The sequence below is a fragment of the Python bivittatus genome, unplaced genomic scaffold (assembly GCF_059951505.1).
Source record: "Python bivittatus isolate LINGU-HERP-01145 unplaced genomic scaffold, Pbiv_v1 ctg000430_np1212, whole genome shotgun sequence".
In the NCBI taxonomy this organism is placed as follows: Eukaryota; Metazoa; Chordata; class Lepidosauria; order Squamata; family Pythonidae; genus Python; species Python bivittatus.
The window spans coordinates 631,375-653,138 of NW_028277071.1; the positions used below are offsets into that span (position 1 = coordinate 631,375).

At 40.7% G+C, this 21,764-nt stretch overlaps 2 protein-coding genes across 2 annotated transcripts; one reads left to right on the top strand and one right to left on the bottom strand.

Annotated features, from left to right (window-relative positions):
* The first annotated feature begins 7,889 nt into the window (after positions 1–7,889).
* On the top strand, positions 7,890–8,837 carry LOC148215222 (olfactory receptor 6M1-like). Its single transcript, XM_088143912.1, has one exon. The coding sequence runs from the start codon at positions 7,890–7,892 to the stop codon at positions 8,835–8,837; it is 948 nt and encodes a 315-aa protein (XP_088000038.1).
* A 6,491-nt stretch (positions 8,838–15,328) lies between these two features.
* On the bottom strand, positions 15,329–16,273 carry LOC107326734 (olfactory receptor 6E1-like). Its single transcript, XM_015891309.1, has one exon. It carries the CDS (start codon positions 16,271–16,273, stop codon positions 15,329–15,331), a length of 945 nt encoding a protein of 314 aa, XP_015746795.1.
* Positions 16,274–21,764: the final 5,491 nt, after the last annotated feature.

Consider the following 21,764-nt stretch of genomic DNA (forward strand, 5'->3'; position numbering starts at 1 on the left):
CAAATTCTTCATTATTTTCATCAGATTTCCCCAGTGTTCAAATCTATTGTTTCTAGTTCCTGATCAAGGTTTTGAAGTCAAGGAGGCTACTTTTATGGACTTGATTTCACCTCCTACACAGTCACACAAGAGTTCACTGCATAAACCTGCATGAGTTTTCTGACATCAACACTGTAAGATATTCATGATATCTCTTTGGATCCTGGAAGGTAGGCTTTCATGTGAAAATTCCAGGGAGGAATTTGATTTCTGTGCAATCCTGCTGGAAACCAAAGTAGTCTATTTTTATGCTGATAATTTAAGAGTTAATTGGTTCCATTCTTCAGGTAATATTTCCCATTAGTGCAGAAAAGGTAGAGATGGGCACCTGTCATGAGTCAGACTGCCAGAATCACACCAAATCATGGACTTCTTTGTCTTAAAGCTATCAACCCATGAATGCAGTTTTATGTGCAAAGTGCTGCTACTGCTTCAAAGTAATATTGTAGGACTTGCAAAGATCTGAAGGGAATATTTTGAGGCACAACCTGATTATGAAAATGTCATTACTAACCAATGCAAGTATGAAATGAATGGTGAAAAATGCCTCGCCAAACATAAAACAAACTCAATTTTTTGAATGCTGGTTGGGGTTTCATGATTTAAAATCATTCTTGAATGAAGATTTGATGTTGTCAGAAGGGCAATCAATACACTTACTCACAATGTTATCTGCAAAGTATCTGCTCCTTACCATTCAGTGGCCATCTATGCCAATTTCCTTGGTCTTCACAGCGGTAGAGTTCGCCTTAGGCATGGAAAAAGGTAGTGTATGACTTAGTTTTCCTGAAGTTAGCTAATACTCTTAAATTTTGTTCTTGTCTACAGTCAGTAGCTCCAACCCCACTTGAGTAGGGAATGTTGGAAAAAGATGGCATTCTCACATTAATAGCAACTTAATCCTTCCCTCCCTCCCTCCCTCCCTCCCTCCCTCCCTTCCTCCCTTCCTTCCTTCCTTCCTTCCTTCCTTCCTTCCTTCCTTCCTTCCTTCCTTCCTTCCTTCCTTCCTTCCTTCATTAAGACATATAAATACAGATTCATGAATGTTTTCTTATTTCCTGAAATACAGTAGCACTTTAAATACCTAAAAGAATGTCTCACTGGAGAAGAAGAGAGGGTCTGCAGATGGAAACTTTAAGGAGATGCCAAGAGTGGTCTGGAGAGGACACATTTCAAAAGAGCTCTCTCTCCCAAGACTGGGAAGTTGAACTATTTCCACTTTATTCAGAATGACATCTAGAATTGATGGAGGTCTGTATGTTTAGCTTTGAGCCAAGATCTGATAGGATGCCACCTACAAGAAGGTCAAGAGGAGATGTGTAGAATAATCAGCTTAAGTTGCAGGAAAGCAGATTCTGACTGAAGGTTAGAAAAAGCTTTCTACCGTTACAGCAAAAAATTGTGGGGCTCATCTTTAAAGCCCCTAACCCAAAGACATCTTCCAGAGGAAAACAAAGCAGGGATTCAGTGATATAATGTTAAATTAGGCAACTCCCCCTTTTACCAAAACACTTTTCCAGGAGATCTAAAACTGTCAGCCCAGCCATAAGAGCATTCAGAAGGCCAAGGATGCTGATAAACTGGGAAAAGATGCTGAGAGGTGAGCAGAGCTTTGGGAAAGCAAAAAAAAAAAAAAAAAATGACGTGCATGGAATAACTGCCTCTTTGTTCTTTCAGAGCTCCATTGTCTTTTAAGTCCTGACCCTTCACCTCATAGTTGCACCCTAATGGCCTCACTGATCTCACTAGGCACATGATCTGTTCAAGCCAATGAAGCACCTGGCTGCTATATCCAGCCACACGCACATCCTAATTTGCATCAGTCTAGAAAGGGGGACTGTAATCCCACCCCTCTTTAGGCCTGTCTTTGCTTCCAGCCCTGCCAATAAACTGATTTCTGCTTCAGTGTAACTCCATCCAGATCTCTGGTTCAAAGGACTCCCTTTGAGGGAAATATTTTCTACTACACAAACAGTGTCTCAGAAAGGTGGTGGGCCCACATTCACCACAATAATAGGTTCCAATAACTGCACTGAGTGGACCACATAAAATTGGCTTAATAGATTTGAAATCATAAGTGTGGGGGGTGGGGGAATAAACATATCTTAGGAAAGGAAGAGCAAACTTCATATTTTCACAAGGCACCATCCAAGAAATTCTAAAATCCATATTCATGCGAGGGTTGCACACTCTGCATAAATAATCTAGGGCTTGGTTGATAAGAAATACATGTGGTCCTCGTTTAATGACCACATGTCCAGCAACAGTTCGAACTTGCGACAGCACTGAACGAGTGATAATTATGGCCAGGCCTCGAACCAATCGTTGCAGTGTCCCACGATCCTGTCATTGCGATTTGCAGCCTTCCCTGCTGACTTCCCACAAGCAAAGTCAATGGGGAAGCCAGCGGGAATTTGGAAGTTGTGGTCACATGAAGTCCTCGCTTAACAATGGCAACCAGGGACTGCCAGAACAGCTGTCATTGAACCTCACAGTCGCGTGATGTTGTGCTTTATGACTGCATTGCTTAGCGACAGAAATTCTGGTCCCAGTTATAATCATTAAGCAAGAACTACCCGTAGTTGCAATATTTCATCAAGGACAGCAGTAATATCAAGGTAGCAGCGGTGAATCCTGCTCAGTAACCTGAGCAGACAGAGAGTCCAGGTTACACTAAAAATACATACCTGATAAACTGAATATTTAATACTTCAATAGACAGATCATAGATAAGAGAGAGTTAGTACTGAGATATTTTATTGTATACAAATCCTTAATACCCATCCCTGAGTCTTGAATAATAGCCAAGAGATGTAATGTTGGACTGCAATCCCTGTACTTCATATTAAAAACAGATTTTGGTATGGAGACTAAAAATTGAGAGGTCTGAAGGGCACCAGACTGGAGAAAGCTGAGTTAACTGAAACTTTATAGAAATTAGAAAGATAATGTCCCGTTCTACTTTATGGTGTTTACAGGGTGGTACACCCAATCATCTGAAGATCTTTGAAGCCCACCAACACACTGTTCAAAGACAGCTCTCAAGCCATCCCAGATGTGTTTGTTCCATAAGCAAAACATAAATGGGACAAGAAGAAATGCTACTAGAGTATTAAGAATTATATGTATGCATTTTATATGTATTATATAGAAAAGTCTTCACCATATGCATATATTCATAATGTGTTAAAATACGTAATATGAGGGAGAACATAAGCTCCGTTCAGCTCAGTACTTCTCCTGAAAGCAGAGGGTCTACAGAGGGAGTTAAAAAAATATATATATTAAGACACCCCACCCGTTTTTATGCACATCATCATGCAACTGGAGCAGGACTTCAATCACCTTGGCATAGTTGCCATCTTTACTTTTTTATCTCCCCCACAGACACCCGTCCCTGAAAGCCTGCTCCTTCAGAGCATAATCTGAACTAGCAGTTTTTTCCTGCATCCTTTGAGGTTTAAAAAGAAAATACTTGTCATTCTCAGAAGTTTATTCCAGGTGGATAAGGCAGAGTTTTTCTTCACTTCAGCATCTCTCCAGGCACTTAAATGGTTTCATTCCATCAAGAGCTGTTTTAGAAAAGCTGCTGAAGGTTTGTTCCAACCACAATCTTCCAAAGCCTGAGGTTTGCAAGATAGCAAGCAACAGAGAAGAGGAAGAGAAGAGGAAATCTGTTTCTGAAGGACACATCAGGCAAGTATAAAGAATCTTTTTGTAAGAGACCCAAATTGGAAGGAGAGCACTGGAAAAAGTAAGCTACTCGGTCAATTTCTACTCGAATTCTCTTATTTTCCCACCCAAACATTGGCTATTTGTCTTTTTCTGTTTAAAACAATTCTAATTTACCCTACAAAACAATAAACAGAAGTTGGGATTTTTGATAACAACCTTCATTTAAAGTAAGGGTAAACACACAAACACAAAATAACAATAAAGTGGTATAACTATAAAGTAGCAAAAAAATGGCAAAAACTGACAACAAAAAACTTACATGCACTATTCAGAAGTGTGGGGACTGGTCAGCTGTTTCTTCTGGAATATGCCACCTTCTTCCAGGTGGGCATTGCCCAGACCCTCACACTTCACTTCCAGAATTCCCAGCCCTCTTGGCTGTTGCAGGGAATTCTGGAAATCACAGTCCACAGAACTGGACTGAGTCCAGGTTGGGGGAAGATTAGAGTAGATGAGTAGATGAACAATCAAGTAACCCTGTCTACAATAGGTTGTCATATTTAGTGAGAGTGGCCAAGCACAGAGAGATATGTTCCAGGTCTTTCTTCGGTAGAGAGAGAAGAAGATCTCTCTCTGTGACAGGTAAGATGCAAATTATATTACAACTCTGAGTCAGTCTAGCTTCAAATCATGGTTGGGGGTCACACAATGTGCTAGATTAGGATAGAATGATGTTGGGACATTTGTTGTTGATCATGTTGTGGAAGCACAGTCCTTGTCTTAATTCTGTGTGGACTCAGCCATCAAGTCAAGCCACAATATGGCTCATTTCTTCAGAAATGTTAATTTGGGGGTCCCCAGCCCAGTAAAAGCTTTCCTGTATCCCAGGCAGAACATTGACCTAAACGATGCAGCCCAGACACCAGGAGGACTCCTGCCCGTCTCTCCTGGTATGGAAATAGTCTTCCTCTCTGGGATCTGAGCCAGGATACAAAACTGGGAACTTAGTGTGTGTGTCTGTCAGTGGGTGAAAAAGCCAAACAGATCCTGCTCAGGCAGAACATTTGGGATACAGGAAGATGCCACTGGTAAGAAGGGGATATTTGTTGAGGTAAGCATAAAGAATTCAACAGTTGTTTTTTTTCTTTTTACAACACATTGATTGTATTATTCTAAGTGGGGGGCAGGGTGTTTGCTGTTTTTCTTTATCTGAATCTCATTTTCTGCATTGTAATTCACATTCCATATTGAGTATTGCAAATCTATGAAGCATAACCAGGAAAGGTTTGACTTCAGTCAACACTAGGAGGACACCCCTTGGTTTTCATCCTGAAAATCACCCTTTTAACCGGGTCTTTGCCTCCAGAATGACTCACTTCTCACTACTACAGGGCTCTTGACCCACTGATATAATAGTGTGTCTGGGAAGACTAGGGAGTTAATGAGATCAGTTCTTATACAGGCAGCTTACGATCTTCTGTTTCTCCACGTTGGTATAAGGTACCAACCAGAGAAGCATTTTGCAGTTACTGTTTTGATCTTCCCTCTAGAGCAAACTTTTTAATCTCCTGAAATTCAAATATACGTATCTAGAATATGAGCAGAACATCAATACTGGGATACTGGCCATATACACTTCCTAAATAAATAAATAAATAAACAAACAAACAAACAAACAATTCATTAAAAAAAATCCATGTTAACATTCCATAAGGAAGAAAGAAACAATAGAAGATAACAGGTCACAACAATACGTCTCAATCATCAATCATGGTGTATTATTAGTATCACCATCATAAATGTAATAAACTTTCCAGATCAACCAAGACGTGATCCGCCCTCTGGGAAGACAGGAGTTGAATTCAATCTGTAGCTTTTTCCATAAGAGCAGTAGGCCATAATTTGACAAACCAATTGTTTAATAATAGGTCCTCTAAAACATGCCATTTTCCAGCCATGATTGGTCTGGCAGCCAGGACTAAGAATTCAATAAGTTGCTATTTGCTTAGTTTCACGTTTTCACATGTGACCGTAGATTTTTAGGTTTCATCCAGAACTTCAGAGGGCCAAACAGACATTTTGGCCCAATGTAGATCTTCTCACAATGTTGATCTATTGTCAGAAAAGATCTGAGAGTGAAGTGTCCAGAGCACTGTTTCTCTTTCTTCCAGGGTAGGAAACCAAAATTTGCCTCGTTTCATACAGTCACCAAGTCCTACTTCTTGATCTAAGGAGGGTCGGTATTTGTGGGAAGACTCCTGTGAAGGTCAGTTGAGCTCCAAACATATTGCTTAGGAAAACTGTTGTATGATATCTGGATTCCATGTTAATCAAGTCCTTTCGTTCAGTGACGGGGTTCACGCATCATACTTTGATACTGTTTGTTCAACTCTTGTTCATTAAATAGCCACAACCGTGGCAACATTTGGTTGCTGAGCAATGACTTCCTAAATAAAAATGTCCAGAAATATTTTTTTATTATTCCTTCAAAAATCATTCCAAAAATTTGTGATGCATGACTTTTTCCCGTATTTCCCCCAAACAAGCATTTTCTTACAATCCATACTAACTACTACATTCTTTCTTTTCCTAGGGAATTGTCCATATCTTTTGACCTAACTATGTCACGTCTTCTTTTCAAAATTCAACTTCCCAAAATATATGCTGATTTTACAAACTGCTTCGGTTTTTATCTACCTGAAAGAGTTGATGCCAGTTGCTTTCATTCATTTATGCTATCTTGAGCCAGTTACATTTTTATGATCTTCTCAGTGAACGTGGAGAAAATGAGGCAGATTTTTTTTTTTTGGTAGATTTCTTTTGCATGTGTATCTTTCTTTCTTTCTTTCTTTCTTTCTTTCTTTCTTTCTTTCTTTCTTTCTTTCCTTCCTTCCTTCCTTCCTTCCTTCCTTCCTTCCTTCGGTAATTGTCCTTATTTTTCAACACAAGAGATTCTGATCATGGGTTTCAAATTCAACTTCCCAAAATATATGCTGATTTTAAACACAGCTTCAGAGGTACATTGTTTTTTAATTGTCTACTAGGAAGTCATAAGAGGAACTATAGGCTAAAACTGGGGACCCTAAAATGCTCATTTCACCTAGATGACTTCTAGGGCTACTTGTCAACATTATAAGTAGGAGAACCTCACTGTCATCATGGTACAGAAACTTCTAGCTTCCAATATGTTGCTTGTCATGGTCCAGGTTCAATATGTAACACTGCAGACTGCCTTTCTATCAGAGGCCAGCAGAGGGGGCCAAGGCATAAGAAGGTCTCCTACTTGATGGACAATTATTCCTAAAGGGTACAATTAAAAGGACATTCAGCTAACTTGATCCTTGGATATATCAATATAAACCAAGCCTTAACTTCCATTCTGTAAAGAGGATAAAGGCAGAATATCCAGCTGATAAGATCAGCGGATGCCAAACCAGCCAGCCAGCAACCAGACAGAAAGCATCTTTAATTTTTCTCTCTATTCTTGATTTTTCACTGAGAAGATCATCAAGATACAGGTGGCTGAAAATGAGGACATGAATAAAAATGTAATAAAAATGAGTAAAAATGAATAAAGTCTACTGCCATCAACACTATCAGCTAAGTAGACAACTAAAAAACAGTGTACCTTTGAAGCAGTGATTAAAATCAGCTTATATTTTGGGAAGTTGAACTTTAAAACCACGATAGGAATCTCTTGTGTCAAAAAATAAGGACAATTCCATAAGAAAAGAAAGAAGGCACTAGTTATGTAGATTTCGTAGGAAAATAGTTCTTTGGGAGAAAATATGGGAGGGGGAAATGAAATATCAGGTATGCATTTTTGGACTGTTTTTTAGAATAATATAACTTACTGGGAATGGTGATTTTATTGATTGATTGATTGATTGATTGATTGATTGATTGACTGATTGATTGATTTATGCAATTTATATAGCCACCCATGTCACCAGGCAAATGACTCTGGGCAGCGTTCCATCCTATGGAAAAGTATGTAAAGACCTGGGCTAAAAACTGCACATAAATCGATGTCCTTCATGTTCTAAAGGTGGCCAGTTTCAAATTTATATACTGAAACCATCTTGACTTCTGACAATCTGTTCTGCACTTTCCATGGAGATGATATTGAAATTACAGGAATTGATGCTATAGGACCCTTCAGACTCACGTTGGCCATGGAACTGAGTTCTCCCAACATCACAGAGGAGGTGACGGAGTTCATCTTAGTTGGTTTCCAACTTTCTAAGCCCTTGGAATATTTCCTTTTTGGGGTGCTCCTGATTGTTTTTCTGCTCACGCTAACTGGGAACCTCACCATCATTGCACTGGTATGCCTTGATCAGCATCTCCAAACCCCTATGTACTTCTTCCTCTGCAACTTCTCTGTTATGGAGACCCTCTTTGTCTTCACAATCAGCCCAAAGATGCTGGTAAGCCTGGTTTCTTTGGACAAAGCTATTTCCTTTTTGGGATGTATTGCCCAATGCTATTTCTACTTCTCCTTTGGTACCTGTGGGAGCAGTCTGATTGCTGTGATGGCATTTGATCGCTATGTTGCCATTTGCTACCCACTGCGCTACACCATCATTATGAACAAACGTCTCTGCATCTTCTTGGTCCTGGGCTGCTGGGCTGGGGGATTCCTTCTCCTCTTTGTTCCAATGTCCTTCCTTTTCCATCTCTCCTTCTGTGGCTCTAATCTCATTGACCATTTTTTCTGTGATTACGCCCTAATTATAAAGCTTTCCTGCAGCAAGAATGTGCATTTCCTCTTGGACTTTGAGACATTTCTCTCCTCAGTGGTAATGCTCACCTCCTTATCTGTCAATGGGTTCTCATATCTCTACATTATTTCCACCATCCTACGGATGGACTCCACCAAAGGTCGAAAGAAAACCTTTTCCACCTGTGCTTCTCACATTACAGTAGCTAGCATTTGCTATGGCAGTTCAATCTTCATGTACTCGATACCCAGCAAAGGACGTTCACGAGGTGTCCAAAAAGCAGTTGCAGTTGTCACTGCAGTTATTACCCCATTATTGAATCCTTTTATTTTTAGTCTGAGAAATGAGAAGGTCAAGGAGGTCTTCAAGGAATGTCTAAGGAACTCATTTCCACATTGAGAAGAATAGCACCATTTCCATCCATCTGCATTTAGCGACTTTCATCTTTGTGCCTAAGGTTTCCCAAATTGATTGAAAAATAAATTGTGTGTGCATAGTATATATGAAATTGGATTTGCATTTTTAGGTATGCCCTTATTTTGGCATTCAAAATGTCCTAATGACATTGCCACCTTCTCCATGAATGGCAACCGAGTAACAATGTAAGAAATAAGAAAGTAAAAATAGACTTTGTCTGACATCAATGGGAAGCACTTTGCTGTGAGAGATTAGTTTTCCCAGCCCTTCCTTCCTTCCTGGGTCTTCAGAGAAGTTTTGGAATATCCAGAGCTGGTATGAAGAATCTGCTCTGCTTCTGGTACCACATCCAGCATGGTAGAACCCTTTTGATTCTGATTCTATAATAAGAATGCTGGCATTTATATCTATGTACAAACTAAGTGCCACTGAATTCATGTGGACTACAACGCAGGCTGAGAGATTTTGGATTCCATACAAAGGTGTTCATCCTATCCACACTTTCAGCACCTGTAGAAAGCTTCACAAAGTTCATTCCAGTTCTAACGCTTAGTGTTCAGGAAGACAAATCAAGTGGACAGAAGGAATTACTATTATCCATGAATGTCAGTGGGTCTGATCTAAAATTAATTCTGAATTTTTGATAGTATTTAGCTCTGCTGTAAATCCTTATACCAGAACCAGGAAACTTGAGATCCCTCTGAAATTTCTCATTCCATGCTCTCCCTGAACATCATGGGAGGACATCTTGTTGACATTCAGGGAGACAACTTTTTCAACCTTTTCAAACATGAAGAGTTGCAGATGATAGACATGTCTGATGGAGGGAGGGAAGAGTTTTCCATCCTTTATTCAGAAAGTCTGATGGTTGGTTTACTTTACTAAAGTGAGTCTGTGAAAATTTTGGTTCCTTGATACGCTTGTTTCTAACCCCCCAATGAAAAAAAAGTAGGAAAATTGATCTTGTAGATTTTGGCTATTGACCTGTTTTAGTCTTGGAAATTTTAGGGCTCCAAAGATAGAAAATGGGGCATATTTTGAATTTGGGAAGGGTCGAAAACTTAAGATTTGGATGCAAGAGACTCTTCAACCTTCCACCTCACTCACAAACCAGAAATCTGATCTGTATGAACGTGTTCCTATTGTTTGCAATGGATTAAATCTCCGTAGAAGAGAAGAAGGGGGAAAATACCAATCCACTTGCTGGTCTGTAGCCAGGCCTGCCTGGGGAGTGCTGAAATTGGATTGTTCCACTCACTGAGTAGATTATTGCTGCGAGAAAGACAGCCATAACATTAGACTGCAATAGAGTTGTCGCCATGTTATGTTCAAACTGACCTCGTGTAATAAAAAAAGAGAAACATTAAAATTGGTTCTATTAAAAATTTATTTAAAAATGACCCTGTATTAAAAAAAAATGCAAAGGGCAATAGATTATGATTAGCAAAAATTTGTGATGGTTGCTTTTTCAAAACAAATTCCTCTAAAATATAACCTGTTCATTTCATTGTTTAAATAAATGGTTGATAAACCATTCACTCTGTATTTTGGTTAACAAAAAGTATATATGTATCTAAAAAACAAAAAAAATAGCCTCTCTCCCTCCTTCCCTCCCCCCTTTCCTTTACACCCTGTGGATCATGGGGCCAAGAGAACTGTAGTAGTGAGAACTGCAAACCATGATCAGCAAAGTAAAGGGATTGTAGATGGCCTGGATGGAAATATGCAGGAACCATTATCTAGACAAAAGGGGCTGAAACACTTTTTAAGTGCAGAACTATGAGATAACATTCAGAAGTGGTCCAGGGTAGCACATCCCTAAGACACTGAGATATAAGGAAGAGAAAGAAGTACACCATCTCAATAAATGCCTCCAAACCCTCATGTACTTCTTCCTCTGCAAACTCTTTTTGGAGATCTTCTTTGTCATGACAGTTATTCTCAAGATGCTGGTGAATCTGCTTTTCTTGAACATATCTACTCTTTATTGGCCTGTATGATTCAGTGCTATTTTTATTTCTTCCTTGGTGCCTGTGAAATTGGCCTGATTGCCATGATGGCCTTTATCCACTACATTGCCATTTGTCATCTACTGTGCTACACCAACATCATGAATGACTATATCTGTGTGAGTTTGGTGTTGGGGTACTGGATGGGTCCTTTCATTAGGAGTTTTAGGCCAATTTTTCACTTACGCCAACATCTCCTTCTGCAGCTCTAATGTTATTGACCATTTCTTCTGTGACTATGCTCCGATGATAAAGCTTTCTTGCAATGATGTAGATACTCTCCTGGCTCTGAAATCTATTCTATCTGCTTTGATGTACCTCAGTTCCTTGAGTGTAACTGTTGTCTCTTACCTCTACATAACTGTCTCTATTTTGAGTATGTAGACCAGCAGGAGCCGTAGGAAGACATTTTCAACCTGTTCCTCTCATCTCATAGTTCCTTCCATTTTCTATGGCAGCACCATCTTCATGTACTCTTTGCCCAGTGAGGGTTGGTCTTGGGATGCCCAGAAAGCAGTGGCAGTTCTTACTGTTCTGGTTAGCCCATTACTGAATCCTTTTATTTACACTCTGAGGAACGAGGTCAAGGAGGCTCTCCGAGATTGTTTGCGGAGGCAGAAACATGTCTCGTGAGAAGGAAGGCATTGGAAGCACTTAGCCAACCTTGGTTGATCTGGGCTGATCTCAAACAAATCTAAATAGTTGACATGCAGATGAAAGAACCATCACCTACTCTTCTAGGTTAGAGTAGGAACTCTACAATAGATCCCAGAAGAACACAGTGAAAGAATACTTCTGTACTGTTGCAAAGGAACAAGAGATGGACCTCTCTTGTTTTAACTTTTCACCTTCTTGGCTTTTCTCATATTTTGCAACTCTATCACCGTAACTCATTACATGGGAATAAACCCTGCAGAACTCTTTGAACTTACTTCTGAATAAAGTTTCCTTTGATCACAGTTGCTGATCAAGTATGCTGGTTGTATTTGCACAACCAATATAACTGGTTGATGAGTGGGAATACTTTATCAGAGATTTAAGCCCTGAGTTAACTATGCATTGAACATATCTCCCCTCTCTCCTCTTTTCACAAGCAGTTAAGAAGGGGTTAACCAGTGCAGAGGTATAGTTATAGAGTGGCCCTGCAAAACTGGGATTACTTTAGGACCATCATCTCTGTAACTTTGAGTCCTCTTGCTGACACAAGGGAAGGGCAGACCATAGGGAAGAAAGGAAACAGAATGGTGATGCCTTTCCAAATGTCTCTATGTTGGAGACAACCCTTGGTCAAAAGTACCAAAAATAGTGGCTGGAAATGTCAGCTTGTTCAAGGAAGTTATCAGAGATTAGTCCTTTTCAACTGAGACTGATCATTTCCTGCTGATGTACCAGGAGAAGTCTTAAACCCAGAGTAGCTGTAGACCCATCCACCTATGTTGTGTGAATGCAGCTGCCTTGAGAACAATGATAAGAACACCTTTTCTTCAGGGCTTGGAACATTATCAACGTTTAATACTTGAAAAAAATAACTACCAATGACAGCTGTATAGGTAAAAGGCTGTTCAATATTCACTGGCCATTATAGCAGACATGAAATTAAGATTGCATTAAGCAAATGCAGCTGAATCAAGATCAATGATAGGATCACCTTTTCTTCAGATCTTGGAATATTTTCCACTTGAAACACATGATTAGCAGCAATACCTGCTTACCACAGTTGTGTGGGTGAAAGGATGTTCAATATTCACAGGCCATTATTCATGATTCTATGAATGTCCTTCAGATAAGTGAAACCTCTGTGTGAATGTTCTTAAATCTCTTCATTCCTGGTTGTGAGTTTACCAGAACATCTAGTTGCACAGTGTGTGACCTAGCATGCATGAGCCCTTCACCTAATGCAGCCTCAGAACTGCCTCTCCCTGATTACATCTGCGCATCCCATCAGGTCTGGCAGAGAAGACATGCTGCAGGTCCTGCCTGTAAGGGAATTCATTTGGCGGGTCACAGAAGGTGGCTTCTACCTTGTGGAACCTTCTCCCCCCAGAAGTGAGATTAGCTCCATCCCTCTCAACATTCCGTAAGTCCCCCAAGACCTGGCTACATGATCAGGCCTGGGGGACCCAGAAGACCGGGGAGATTTTGCGATGGCTCCCTTATTAATATTATCCCTTCCTGTTCTGTGTGCTTTTACAGTTATTTTCACTTGTGATTGTTTTCTAAGTATTTATTCTTTTTAATAGTTGTACGCCGACCAGAGTAATTACTTTGTGAGATGGGTGCCTATCTAAATACCATATTTAAATATATAAATAAACAACTATCAGTTGTGGCTTAATTTAAAAATGATGATTGAACCAAACATCATTTGGAAGGAAGTATTACTGAGTTCTGCAGTGTATTCACATATAAATAATTAGAACCAGATTTAAATTATGTTTGCTTCTAAACCAGTCCTAAGCATTACACATTAGAAATCACCTGGCTTAATCTATCACTTTCGAACTCTGCAAACCATCTCATAGTTTTAGAAAGCAATGTTACAGCTCACCACTCTTGAGAACCAAAGGCATGAAAAATTGGCAAAAATACTCACCCCTTGCAAACTACACTAAAAAACCATTCATTACATTTTCATGATCTCTTTGCTTTTCATCATCTGATTTATGCTGCTAACAGCAATCTTCTAGGTTATTATAGTGTGTTATGTTTAATGTGGTTACAGATCAGAGGCAAGGTAGAAACACCTATCCAATTTTTCCTCCCTCACTTATTTTTGGCAGGCATAATATTGTCCCATAATTCAATTTTTAGGAAGCATAACCTTCTCCATTCTCAATGCTTTGAGAAGACGCCTTGCTTTCATGGCTCAGACCTGTGTCCCCTGTGCAATTTTGCTGCCTTCTTCCTCCATATCTTTTCACAGCAATGAACATGGAAGCAATCTCTTATAAACAATGGGGCTGGTTACTGTTTTGAAGCATAAGGTGCAAGACATATTCAAGACTGGCTTGTGAAGATCCCTCAGGGACTTCTCAAGGAGCCAAGAAAGGTATTGTACTAATTAAAGCTAATGCTAGATAGTATTAGAATTAGAATTAGCATTAGTAGTTGACAACTATGTTTATTTGGATCTATTTATAAATCACACACAATTTGAAACCCATCAAAATCCTGTCCAACACAAGGCATTTTGCAACTATTTCCAAGGGATTTACAACTCTGCCCCCATTTCAGTTGTAAGATTGATTTGATTATCCATTCAGTTCAGATCAAATAATACAAATCAGTTCTGTTCAAACCAATTTGGAGTACAAAAGTACAAGGACACATTTCCAAAGCTCATTCAACATGGCGGAAATCCTATGGGCTTGGCTGTGTCTGATTCCATTGGGTAGTTTTAATAAAACTGAACTTCCCACTGGGAGAGTGGATTCAGGCAGAAGACTGGAGATTGATCATTGCCTAGGATCACACAATATCATCAAACTTGGAAACTAAAGTCCATTTCTGCCCTGGACTCTGACGTCTTTTATCTGACTGTTGCCTTGGTTCATTCTGGGTCATTTCAAGAATTTTCCTCTTCTTGCAAGATATCCTGTTTATTGGGATACCAAAAGGGGTCTAGAAGTGACAGTTGGAAACCACGGTAAGCAAAGAAAAAGAAGGGAGGGAGGTGCCTCCTACCATCTTTCCCCAATATGCCCAAAACAACTTTGGATAAATTCTCGGCCGGTCCTGGGAAACGAGATGCCATGATAAAAAAAGTGGAAAATATTGCAGATTTGTTTGAACTAACCAGCAAATTCAAAACAACCAAAATTTCTACACTGGCAACATTTTCTAGCACTGAATAGCTTGTGTTATGCCCTCACCTTGGATTCTCCCTGATATTCAGGTTCATCATTGAGGATCATTTCCTGGTGATTTAACGTAACCATAGACCTCCATTCTTGACTTCTGTCCTTTTGATTGGGATAGTCAGAATGATCCCTATGTTCAATACAAGTAACATCAAAAGGTAAATAAAAACATTGGGCTTTATGTTCTTGTGTTGAATATGTTACACACACAGGGCCAGTATAAGAAACACATTCAGGCAGAAAAATAAACTCAGGAGATGGTGGCTGTATTTTCCACTTCAGAAGATGAGAAGAGCTCTGAGGTGAAGGACTCATCTATGCTAGGTCACACAGTGTGCAACCAGATGTTTTGATAAACTCACAAGCAGGACAGGAGGGTGATTGTCTCCTTCTATTTTTTCTCACTAGCAACCAGTATTTCAGGCATTCTGCCTTTGATAGCAGTCAGATGTTTCAGTCCCTGATTACCCCATCCTCTATTATTCTCAAGTCCCCTTGTAAAACCATCTCACTTGGTGATCGTTACTTCTGATAGCAGCATATTCCATAGCTTAAAAATGCACTGTTAGATGAAAATCTACTTTAGTGTCTCATCAGTAGGAAATCATCTCAATTTCTTGCCAAATCCAATCCATTGTCTCAATTCGGCCCTCAAAGCATCCTGCAATTGTCTGTTCCTCAAGCAGTATGCAATTGGAAGCAGAAAAGGAGGCACAAGAATATTCAGAAGAGCCACTATTTTGTTGAATTCTAATTCGTTGGTGCCTTTTGGGTTGATATACATGAAAATACAACTGCTGTAAGCGATGGAGACCACAGTCATGTGAGAAGCACAGGTGGAGAAGGTCTTCTTCCTCCCTGTAGTTAATGGGATGCGCAGAATTGTGGAAATGATTTTGACGTAAGACACAATGTTGACACTTAAGGTCCCAAGCAGAGAGAGTGTGGCAGTCAGAAAACCAATCAGTTCTAGGAGCCTGGTGTCAACACATGCTAGTTTGAGTAGTGGTCCAGAGTCACAAAAGAAATGGTTGATGATGTTAGGACCACAAAATGGCATCTGAAATAAAGGAATGGATGGAACTAGAATTAGTGATAACCCCCCAGCCCAGCAAGAAAATACCAGTAATGAGCAGATTTGTCTATTCATGATAGTTGAGTAGCGAAGAGGGTTACAGATTGCTACATATCGGTCAACAGACATTACAGCCAGTAGGAGGAACTCAGTGGTACCAAGGACAAAATAAAGAAAAATCTGTATGAAACAGCCAACTAAAGAGATGTTCTTACTGCCAGTGGCTATGTTGGCCAGTGCTTTGGGAATGATGGTACATGTATACCCAATCTCCGCCCATGCCATATGTCGGAGGAAAAAATACATTGGGCTATAGAGTTGAGCATTCAGCAATGTGATAATAATAATCAGTATGTTTCCTATTAATGTCAAAAGATAAATCCCAAACATGAGGAGAAAAAGGATAACATCAAATTGATGGTTGTCAGTCAGCCCCAACAGTATGAATTCTCTTATTATGGTCCTATTTGCCATTAGCTCATTCCTAAAAATAGAGTGAAAAACAATTAATCTCCAGGGCTCCATTTTTCTTTTAGTCACATATTCCAAATCAGCATCATTTCATCATTTTTCATTCTTTCTATTAAAATCACACAAAAGGTTAAGAAATGATGGTTTGAATCAGAGCAAGATACTTCTAACATGTTATTTTATGTACGGTAGTTCTTGTATGTACTTTAATTCCAGCTGTGATTAATCCAAGATGAGCTAAGAGATTACTCTCTGTGGTATAACTAGCCCAAAACAATTCCTTCCTTGCAACTGTGCTAATGGATATTAAGGGGGAAAAAAATGGTACTTCAAATTCACACAGTTTAATGCCTCCACAAAAAGGTAACTTCACCACTGTTAACAAAGTAGTTGCATTTTCACAGCACAGCTGCAGTTACTCTGCAGTCCAGATTTATCCTGCTGCAAGAACAGTAGATCGGCTGTATCCTTGGACAGCTTCCTTTGACACACTGTGCTTTCTAATCTCTCTTTTTGGTACTTTTTGAACAAAGAAAAAAGTGCAGAAAAAGAGCTGAGGGGGCAGATAAAGATGGTTTCTATTCTAGGCACAATCAGAAGCATCCTTCTTCCTGCTGCTTCTCGTTCCTGTGGTCCAACCTCCCCCCTGTAGCTGAAAAGACATTAAAAGTAACAGAAAGATGATGTTCCTAGAGTGACCTCAGTTTTGGGGTGACACTCTATGACATCATCTCTATGTTGGCAGCATGAAAGAGAAGTTAACCTTCTCTTCAACCTCTTGTCCTGTTTGGACAACATCAGAGAAGGAAGATTGGTTCAAGCCAGCAGTAACCCAGGGCTGCTTGAGAGTAGAACTGATCTCCCTTCTGATCTCAGTGATGACCAAGTTGTAGCTGTTCTCATGACACACTATTCTCTCTCATGACCCAGATATGCATGTAAGTGCACATAATGTGTGCATTTGTCCAGCAGAGAAAGACTGGAGATGGTTCAAAGCCTTACCCTGAATGACGACTAACTTTGATAGAAATTTAACTGCATTTTTTTTTTTAATTCTCCCTCTTCTGCCTAGAGAACTTCGTTTCCTGGCTTAAAAGAAAATGAAAGCAATAATATTTACAGGGCTCACCTTTTGCAAGAGCGAGGGGGGGCAGGGGGAAGAAATTTTTCCCCTTCTTAAATATTTTCTAAGTCTCCTGACAATAGAGGGACCTTTTCCCAGCCTGGCTTCAGGTCATTTCTCTTCTTTCCAGCCTCAGTTTCATTTCTGGTCCTTCCAAGGGATCGGCATGAAGGCAAACTGTCCTGTGAAGAAGTGCATTTGATTTTCATTGATTTCTAAGGGTCTGTCAGTGCCGTGGGACCGAAGGAACAGTGTAATTCAGGAGGAAACTTTCTTTCAGAGGCGCATCTCTGCCCAAGCTGCTTCTCTCGATGCTCTTCCCTTGCTGGATTGGATCGGGGCAACTGAACAATGGATCAGCCACACTGTGCCTTTCGGGGTTCAATTCAGGAACCAAACTTATGTATAAATGGGAGAGTGGTGAAAAGACAACAGAAAGACAACTGCCCAATTTTCAGTCAGCCAGTTTTAAACATGACCCTTCATAAAATGTTCTTCCAAAATAGGGCTAAATAAGAGAGTTAAGTTAGACATTCAGACTTCCCCAACCATTTACGATCAACATCTGCATTTCTTAATGGCACCTGGAAAGAAACAGGAAAATAATTCTGGTGTTTTCACCCGCACAATGTAAGTCCATCAAAGAAATCTAGCCCAAGGGTTTCTTTAACAAAAATAATGATTATTCTAAATAATAAGAAGTGGCATTGCACCTAATCATAACGTGGTTTATATGTGGCATGGAATAGGCATTTATGGTTTATGGAATAGTGTAAAGGGGAACTTCTGCCAATTGTGGCTTAATTTAAAAACGATTAAAGCAAACATCATTTAGAAGTAATTTCTACTGAGACCTGTAGTGTATTCCCATATAAATGATTGGAACCACTTTTAATTTATTTTTACTTCTAAACCAGTCCTAAGCATTACACATAAGAAATCACCTGACTTAATCTACCACTTTTGGACTCTGCAAACCATTTCTTAGTTTTACAGAGCAATTGTACAGCCCACCACTCTTGAGGACCACAGGCATGAAAAATTGGCAAAAATACTCACCCCTTGCTAACTGCACTAAAAAATTATTCATAAAATTTTCTAGATCTCTTTCTAAGTCAGTTTTTGGGAAGCATCACATTCTCCATTCTCAATGCTTTGAGAAGACGCCTTGCCTGCTTGGCTCAGAGGTGTGTCCTCTGTGCAATTTGGCTGCCTTCTTCCTCTGTATCTTTTCATGGCAATGAACATGGAAGCAACCTCTTATAAACAGTGGAGCTAGTTACTGTTTGGAAGCATATGACACAAGAAGTATTCGAGATTGGCTTGTGAAGATCCCTCAGGGGCTGCTCAAGGAGCAAAGAAAGATATTGTACTAATTAATGCCAATGCATTAATGGCTGAAATACTGGCTGCTAGTGAGGAACAATGGAAGGAGACAATCACCCTCCTGTTCTGGTTGTGAGTTCACCAAACACATCTGGTTGCACACTGTGTGACCTAGCAAAGATAAGCCCTTCACCCAATGCAGCCTCAGAGCTCTTCTTGTCTTCTGAATGGGACATATAGCCATCATCTCCTAAGTCTATTTTTTCTACCTGAATGTGTTTCATATACTGGCCCTGTGTGTATAACATTTGTGACTCAATACCATAAAGCCCAATGTTATTATTTATTCTTGATGTGAATTGTAATGAATATAGGGATCATTCTTACTATCCCAATCAAAAGGACAGATGTGAAGTATCGGGCTCTGTGGTTATGGCAAATCACCAGGAAATGATCCTCAATGATGAACCTGAAGATAAGACAGAGGCCGAGGTGAAGGCATAAAATGAGATATCCAGGGCTGGAAAATGTTACTGTTGTGGAAATTTTGGTTGGTTTGAATTTGCTGGTTAATTCAAACCAACCTACAAGATTTCTTGCTCTTTAATCATGGCATCTCATTTCCCAGGGCCTACCAAGAATTTGTCCAAAGTTGTTTTTGGCATATTGGGGAAAGATGGAAGGAGAGACCTCCCTCCCTTCTTTTTCTTGGCTCACCATGGCTTGCAGCTGTCATTTTCAGACCCCTTTCAGTATCCCAATAAATAGGATAGCTTGAAAGAAGAGGGAAGTTCTTGAAATGGCTCAGAATGCAAAGGGTTTGGGGTCTCCTGTGTCTCCAATTTGGATTAAGAAGCACACTGAGAGAAAATGGTGCAGTCATTTTCATCTTCTCTTTGAAGGAAACATTTTTAGATATTTAATTTCTATTCAGAAATTTAAATGGCCAGACATTTTGGCACAAACTTGTTCTTTGCAGAATCTTAATTTATAGGATTATGTTGCTGTAACTGGAGCACCGAAAGACATAGGTGAAGCAATAGATTTTCTGTTGCATCTTCAAAGTAGGAAATTGAGAAGTTCGAAGGCAGAGCTCATAGACAAATTAGTTGCATATGTCACAAAGTCTTAAATAGGGAAATAAGAATAACGTTTTTGGGAAGGGTCCCTTGAATGTCATTTGACCTCCAAACATATGACTGCGAAATAACATTGTTTGACATGGAATCAATATTTTAAAATCCCTTCACTCAAGGTTGGGGTGCACAAATCAGTCTAAGTATTCTTTGATGAAGCAGTTGTATTTATTGAGCATGGACAATCAGCTATAGGTAAATTAGACATCAGCAAGGTTTTTCAGGCTGAAAGAACTAAGTTCACTGAACATGATAAACTTAATGTTATGTGTGAATCAGGTCTATGGGTTTTAGCTGGTTATAGTGACAAATATTTATGGTATCTCATAGGACAGTGAGGGTCTGATAATATTTGCAGAGAATACCATAGTGTACAGGAAGACCTATCTATTCATTGTTATCGATGAAACTGAATGTTCTTCAGAAATGTAGTTCCCCACTATTGTAAAATATCCCCTGATGCAATGGGGAGAAGGAATAACCTTGAGGAACAGGAGAAAGAGCCACAACCAAGACAACAGTCATATAAAAGGCATCGCTTCCAGCCTTGACCAGCATGGGGTCAGGAGATTCAGAGGTATGGAATTTGAATGTGAATGCAGGGTGAATGTAGAAAACCCCCAGCGTTTCTTCCATCCAATGTTGACTGTCGTGGTGGGGAGGAGAGTTGTGGTGGTGGCAGCTGGGCCAAGGACAATGAGGAGAGGACATGGGCAATGGGGGCAAGCAGCAGTGGGTGGCACTTGGACCCCGGGGGACGATGGTGGCTGTGACATTTACGGCAGCAGGAGAGTGCTTCTGGTGGCCACCAAGGCCACACCCTCTAGCCCGGGAGTGATGCCTGGGCCCAAGTGTGGCACTGACGGAGTCAAGAGATGGTCCAGCTGGGCCAGAAATGTCTGCGGGACCAAGGCCCAAGCCCAACACTATTAGATTTGATGACAGCGCTGGCAGTGAGAACACTGGTGATGGCGACGGGATGGTGGCGATGAGAGCACCAGAGGCGAGGCTGAGGCGGACTGCATTGGTAGAGCGGACACCAGAGCCTGAGGGCCCACAGGACCTGAAATCAATAGAGGCATTAGGACCTTGGGGGTTCTAGGCTCTAGCCCCCTAAGGTGGCAAAGGGGCTTCCCTTAACCCCAGAGAAGAGGCCGGGGGACTGGAGTGGTTACGGGGTGTGTCAGTAAGGGATGTATGAATGTTGGATGAATGTGCTACCCTCTTCCCAGATGTGAGGCAGGAAGAGGGTAGGAGTAGATGTGGCCCTCTTCTTAGAAGCCACTGACAGAGGCCGGTTGAGAGAGGGACCATTTTTCGGAAGGAGGAGTGGGGGTGACTGAGCCCCTGTTGGCACTGAGAGCAGATAGCTGAAGTGCCACAGAGCCTCTTCTCCCCCCATATTCCCCTCTTGGCCTGTATCATTTATGGTATGGTAGTTCCCTTAGGTCAGAGGCCTAGATGGTGGGTGGGGGCAATTCAGGGTGGGTATTTATGTTGTGATGCAGATGGGACGTTATGACAGGACCCAGGGGGCAGGCTGTTCCAAGGGAAGATGCCCCCGATGTGTTATATTGATGGTGTGTTCCAGCCCTCTGGGCTCAAGCCCAGGCCCCGGTCAGCAGACCTATAGAGGCCCAGGCTTTTGGCTGCTGCTGCTGAATGCCAGGTTGGTCAATAATAAGGCCCCCACTTATTCATGACTTTATTGGGGAGGAGCAGGCCAACCTGGCATACATTACTGAGACCTGGCTGACACCAGAAGGGAGTGTTGCCTTTTCAGAATTGTGTCCAGCTGGGTTTAGGGTTTGGCACCAACTGAGACCCCAGGACAGGGGAGGAGGTGTGGCAGTGGTCATCTGGGAATCTCTGCTGGCCTTCAGGGCTCTGCTCCACAAGTAGCTGGATG

Bases quoted from the DNA above. Each gene is read 5' to 3' on its own strand.
- LOC148215222 (XM_088143912.1), top strand. From the start codon at position 7,890: ATGGAACTGAGTTCTCCCAACATCACAGAGGAGGTGACGGAGTTCATC.
- LOC107326734 (XM_015891309.1), bottom strand. From the start codon at position 16,273: ATGGCAAATAGGACCATAATAAGAGAATTCATACTGTTGGGGCTGACT.